The following is a 6,706-nucleotide window of genomic DNA, read 5'->3' as shown; positions in this document are numbered from 1 at the left end:
AAGCTTAGTTTATGATAACATTTCTTGCCTGGATGAACTGGTGGTTTCTTATGTTTATTCACTTCCATTGCATCTTTACTCTGTACATTGCTTCGTTTTAGGTTTTGTTTTTCTAGTTTTGACTCATTTATTTTGCACTTATAATTCCCTTTTGCTAATTCGCATAGATTATTATGTTTTTCATGTTGATGTATCTTAAGTCTGATTTTTTATCTTGTTCTCTTTTACTTCATCATAGTGACTGGTATAATCTCGAGAAATCTAAGCGCGTGAAGGCATTCCGGTGTGGTGAGTATGAAGAGTGTATAGAAAAAGCGAAAATTTTGGCTCGCCAGCAAAAGAGGACCTACAATGAAGGAAAGTATGTTCGCAGGGAGGATGCTATTATGCACGCCCTTGAAATAGAAAGATCTCGCTTTCCAGACGAAGATGAGATGGACGATGCTATGTGTGCATCTGAGAACAGGTATTCTGCAAATTCTAGAAACATAGGTGGAGCCAGCAGAATATCTTCTCGCGTAGAAAGGGGTCTGTATGATATTGAAGAAAACTCAGCTCAAGGTTTATCTGAAGGGTCAACATTTTTCAAGGTGCCACAAAATATATCCTCTTCAAGTACTAGGTATGCTTCATCTTCAAGGAAGAAACGGAAGGCATCAAACAAATTTGAGGATGACACAGTTAAAGGATTCCGGCGTATGAGAGACCTTATTGGATCAAACAGGACCCCCAAACAGAAGTCAAGTGCTGGTTCTTTTTCAAATGGGTATCATGATTTACCTTATCTTGAAAGTGGGCCAAGCTTTGGCTATGAGTTGCCTAGCACAAATGGAATAAACAAGAATAATCAGTCTCATTCATTGACAAAAAGGAAACGCTCCAATATTGGTCAAGCTTATGAAAATTCAAGAAAGAAAGATAAGCGACGTCCTTTGTCAAAGTTATGTAAAGATTCAGCAGTGAAAGTTCCAACATATTGGGACGCTTCAGGACAGTCTTCTGTCCAGTCCCCTGGACACAAACTGTCGAACGTGTTCGAATCAAATTGGGGGGGATTTTCTTTGCCAGGAAATTTAAATTGTTCTTACAGCTCGGGCACTTCAAGTGTGGAGACTTCAGCAGATGCCTTATGTACTAGTCACAGTGGTTCTACCAAAGCTTCTAAACTAAAGGAAGCTGAAGTCTTGGACGGGACTGGGTTTCTTAGTGATGGCTGCTCTGATGACGATGAGTTTCTTGATGCTCACCGTACTATGGAGGATGATGTCACAGCAGAAGGTAAACAGATAGTACTGCTTCCTTAATTCCACTTTCAGCTGCTATACATTTAAGCACTGTGTTCAAGATGATGACCATCATATAGCGGGTAATTAGATACGGAAGAAGTTATGCGTTTGGTTGTAATACTCTTTGAGCAACTTTTGAAATAGGGGTTTTACCACACCAGGTTTTGTTATTATAAGCTGCTCCATGCTTTGTGATCAAGTCGACCATGTGTTAGCGGTGAATCCTGTACACATTGGCATGTTTCCTTTACCAGCCTGATCTTTCATATTTCTACAATATAGCTTTGGGATTTATCACAATTAGTTAAGTATGCACATTCTTTATTTCAATCTCTTATTCTTATGGAAGTTACTGATTATGTTGCAAATGGTGAATATCTGTTCAGTTTTTCACTATCTGAACTATCACAGAACGCACTGCTTAATGCTTCTCAATTGATCTTTTATCAGGCCATTTGCACACACATGGATCGTGTGCATCTGTAAAGGATGAGACCTTAAAAGGCAAGACACAAATTACTGACTATAGCAGAGAACACATACCCTTACTTCGTGATAATACAAGTTCCAAGAAGAAAAACATACAGGTAACTCCAGTAAGCTGCAACATGGATGAAAGTTTGATCGTGGAACAATATGGAAGGACAATAAAATGCAAGGAACAAGATGAAGATGTTACTGGGTTGGATGCACGAGTCGGAAGTACTAGTGATCCTGGGAGTAGCATGAAATTTGTGCTGGTTCCTCCAGATGATGGTGCTGGCATTATGGGGCAACAATATTATGAAAGCGGACCCGAGCATGATGAGTCATTTGAAACTCTAAGCAACCATTCACACTCTGAAAAGGTTGGGGCAGCATCCCCATATTATGGGTCACCGCTTAAAGTAATACTGCCTGAGCAGAAACCTGATATGAAATCTACAAGATGCCATGTGGTAAAGCCAATGAAGAGTGTACAAGCAGACTATAAACTTTATGATGTTGAGTTGGCAGTCGAAGGAACCTACAAGGGCCACCGTGCACCTCTTGTTTCTCTGACAAGTAAATGGAACCGTAAACCTGTTATGGGGTTTCCTGTACCTGTTGTTGTTTTGGATGATAGTTGTCCTGTGGAAAGTAGAGATAATCACCATCTGGCAAAGAACAGTCCTACCCACTTGCTAAAGAGGAGCGAAGTTGCAGAACCGCGCCAGCCAAGATCGTCACATTCATCTAAATCAAAACTTGGTGGCCGTAAAAAGGTCTCGGAGCATGATATGGATAAGTCCTGGCGGCCACATACCAAGAAATCAGCATCTTCACCAAGGAAAATGCGCAGGCTCTCATCTTTTGGCAGCAGCCGCAGAGAAAGCACAAAGAGAAATACTGTAGTTCGGAAAATTGGCGGGCCAACTATCGCGTGCATCCCGGTTCGACTTGTTTTCAGTAGGATCAATGAAGCATTAAGCTTTCAAGTGAGATCAGAAAACACTAGCTGAGGTGCTCTGCCAGGACTTCGAATTAAAGAGAGCCTCCGATCATACAATTTCTAGCTTTTCATGTACATTAGTCACCATAATTTTTTAAAGCTTGATACCTGGCATGTTTATATGACTATTATGTGCTTGTAATCCATAAGTGCAGTAGGCAATTGTTACTTACCCACCGTGAGTGTTCGGTGAGATTTCCATGGTGGAAGGAAATAAGCAGCATCAGTAATTTTGCGCTGATGGTGTTAAGGAGGGAAGGAAATAGTATTTCTCTTCGCTGATAGAAAACCTGGCAGTAACTTGGTTTAGATTGGTGGAGAAAACACCAGTCAAGTTTCAAATTTAAATCTCAAGAAATTCCATTTGTGCTAAGCAAATTGTTCTGCTACGACGAACTCCGGTAGCTGCCCATGGGCGGCCTCATCGAGGGATGAGGGCTGGCCTCAACCCTCAAGCAATCACCCTAGAGCAAGTCCTCGTGGTAAAACCAAGGCGGTGCCGAAAACGTAGGTTGGATCGCGGCTACCACAAACAATGTCCCATATGTCGGAGAGGAGGCGGCTGCCGAGGCCGAACTACAACTTCTCATCACACCCCTTGGAGGCCGCACATTGGAGCACATCTCCAACTCCAGAAAGAGAAGAATGATGTCGCTGCAAGACATGACTGATGGCTTCAAACCAGCATGAGCGTTGCCGTAGGACCACCTCGCCGTTGGACTTTTCCAAACTCCGGCTTGCAACCTGCAAGCAGCGGCCGCCATAGCCGTCCGACTCCACCTCGCCTTGGATCAACCAGGTGGGGAGCTCATCGTCCCCTATAAACCTTGCTGTGCACCGCCGTTGAGCTGTAGGAGAACGTTAGGGCAATTCCAACGAGCCGTTGTAGCACCCCCCTCGCCTCCATCTTCGCCAGCAACGCTCCAAGCTTGGCTACCTCGCTCGCCGGCCGCCTTCATGCCGACACGCCTATTACCTGATCTGGGATGGACCGGACTCTTTTCACCGGTCGGCTTCTTCCATCACGCCCGCAAGGTGTTCAATGTTTCGCCCATAAGATACAAATAGATAGTGGTGATAAGTACTTTCAACAACTTCATTTGCGATTAGGATGATTAGTCGTGTGACGATGAGGAGATTGTGTTTGCTACTTTGGTCATCCATGACCACATTAGTAGGCAACGAGCAATGTTCAGAGCCTCGATACTGGGGTATGCTTCGGCGCTGAATCGCAACAGAGAGAGCGATCATTGCCTACTCTGGGAGGACTACTTCAAGTCCGCTTCCCCACTCTTCAAACACCACCTATTCCGTCGCTGCTTCCGGGATGACTAGACATGTGTTCAATCGTATCCGGGAGGGGGTGGGGGCGTACAGTGATTATTTTGTATGCAAGGAGGATGCCCTCGGAAAGGTTGGCTTCTTCTCTTACCACAAATGCACTGCAGCTATTTGGATGCTTGCATACGGAATACCCTGTGATCTTATTGATGAGTAAGTCCGCATGAGCGAGTCTACGTGCCTAGAATCCATGTATAGGTTCTGCAAGGCCGTGTTAGTGGTTTTTGGTCCGGAGTACTTGAGAGGGCCAACTGCTACAGATATAACCCGGTTGTTGGCGATCAATGCTGATAGGGGCTTTTCGGGGATGCTTGGTAGCATAGATTGTATGCACTGAGAGTGAGAACTGCCCTTTTGCTTGGCAGGGGCAGTCTATGAGCCATGTAAAAGTTTGCACTGTCATACTTGAGGCCATGGCTTCACAAGATCTCTGGATTGACACTCTTTTTTTTGGCATGGCCGACTGTCACAATGACATCAACGTGCTTCAACGCTCTTTGGTGTTTACAAGGCTTGTAGAAGGCAACTGCCCAGAGGTCAATGTTGAGATCAATGGCCACCGCTACAACAAATGATACTACCTTGCTGATGGTATCTATCCTTAGTGGACTACTCCTGTCAAGACAATCCCCAACCCTTTAGGAGAGAAGAGGCAGAGATTTGCCCAAGCACAAGAGAGTGCTAAAAAGGATGTTGTCGGTGTCAAAACCGGCGGATCTCGGGTAGGGGGTCCCGAACTGTGCGTCTAGGCGGATGGTAACAGGAGGCAGGGGACACGATGTTTTACCCAAGTTCGGGCCCTCTTGATGGAGGTAAAACCCTACGTCCTTCTTGATTAATATTGATGATATGGGTAGTACAAGAGTAGATCTACCACGAGATCAAGGAGGCTAAACCCTAGAAGCTAGCCTATGGTATGATTGTTGTTCCTACGGACTAAAACCCTCCGGTTTATATAGACACCGGAGAGGGCTAGGGTTACACAGAGTCGGTTACAATGGTAGGAGATCTACATATCCGTATCGCCAATCTTGCCTTCCACGCCAAGGAAAGTCCCTTCAGGACACGGGACGAAGTCTTCAATCTTGTATCTTTATAGTCCAGGAGTCCGGCCGAAGGCATAGTCCGGCTATCCGGACACCCCCTAATCCAGGACTCCCTTAGTAGCCCCTGAACCAGGCTTCAATGACGACGAGTCCGGTGCACAAATTGTCTTCGGCATTGCAAGGCGGGTTCCTCCTCCAAGTACTTCATAGAAGATTTTGAACACAAAGGTAGTGTCCGGCTCTGCAAAATAAGTTTCCACATATTGCCATAGAGAGAATAATATTTACACAAATCTAATCTGCTGACGTATTCCGTAGCGTGACATCACACCATGGCCAAGTCTTTATTCGAATCGTTTTACTGTCCCACCTCAGCGCGTTTAGCGAGGCAGTTTCTTTGGCACGTCTTGTTAAAGCAGAGATCGTGTCCCCTTATTCCGGGATTCTCATCAATACGGGCGTGGGTAACCCAGTCGTACCCGTTGGTATGTTTTCTCGATCAAAGGCGAGTCCCAAACGGTTACGGGGAGGGCCCTTGGTATTCAACCTCTTATAAAGAGACCAAGGTCTTACTCCTTTTTTTTCAATCTCAAACGAGTTCCAACACCCAAGGCTCCAGATTTCAGGCGCTTCGGACCTTCGACAATGTCTGGTTCCAACCTTCGAGGCCGATGGATGCCCTCCTCCGTCACGGAGGAGGACATGCTGAAGTTGAGAGAGGCCAGGTTCTTGATCGGCGAAATTTCACATAGGCTGCCTGCGCAAGGGCAGGCCATTCCCACTCCCAATCCTGGCGAGACCGTGGTGTTTGTGCCTCACTTCCGTCGGGGGCTAGGCTTCTAGACGGATCCCTTCGTGAGGGGGCTCATGTTTTATTATGGGCTGGAATTTCACGACTTAGCTCCGGAGTCCATCCTCCATATTTCCTCATTCATCGTCGTGTGCGAAGCCTTCCTCCGTATTACTCCTCACTTCGGACTATGGCTCAAGACCTTCAAAGTAGAGCCGAAGATGATCGAGGGTCGGCACGCGGAGTGCGGAGGCGCTGTTATAAGCAGGAATGCTGATGCCCCATGGCCCGAGGGCTCTTTTCAAGAGGAGTCCAGCTTATGGCAACGAGAGTGGTTTTATATTACCGCTCCCAGGGGCACCAAGTGGGTGGCGCCACCTGCCTTTCGCTCGGGTCCCCCACCACAGCTAGCGTCATGGGTCAATAAAGGACTGGACTGGGGGCCGTCCAAGGACGTGCCCTTGTTGCAGGGCCGCATTCGAGATCTCCTAGAAAGAGATATCAGTCTGGTCATGGTGACACAGGTTATGCTGATTCGCCGAGCTCTGCCCTGCAAACGTCGCCCCCTCCGCCTGTGGGAATTCAATCCGGAGGGACCACGAGCTCTCCAACATTTTATGGGCGCGACGCCCGTGGAGATGTACACATTGTTCTTCGGATCACAAGCAATGTGTCCGGACTTGACCGAGGACGCAGGTCTGAGCTGCAACCGCCCGGATACTCAAGTAAGTAGCCCTGTGCCCGGACTCGCAATCCGCATATTTATCATAAA

At 46.6% G+C, this 6,706-nt stretch overlaps 1 protein-coding gene across 1 annotated transcript in view; it reads left to right on the top strand.

Moving 5' to 3' along the window:
- LOC119268193 overlaps positions 1 to 2,994 on the top strand; it is a 4,010-nt gene extending 1,016 nt beyond the window's left edge. Inside the window, exons 2-3 of the mRNA XM_037549771.1 lie at positions 239 to 1,278; positions 1,737 to 2,994. Of these exons, the coding sequence (XP_037405668.1) occupies positions 239 to 1,278; positions 1,737 to 2,767 (2,071 nt within the window). The 3' untranslated portion in view covers positions 2,768 to 2,994. The remainder of the gene's footprint in view (positions 1 to 238; positions 1,279 to 1,736) is intronic.
- The last annotated feature ends 3,712 nt before the right edge of the window (positions 2,995 to 6,706 follow it).

Source organism: Triticum dicoccoides, chromosome 3A (assembly GCF_002162155.2).
Source record: "Triticum dicoccoides isolate Atlit2015 ecotype Zavitan chromosome 3A, WEW_v2.0, whole genome shotgun sequence".
In the NCBI taxonomy this organism is placed as follows: Eukaryota; Viridiplantae; Streptophyta; class Magnoliopsida; order Poales; family Poaceae; genus Triticum; species Triticum dicoccoides.
This window is presented reverse-complemented; position numbering and strand designations above follow the sequence as displayed.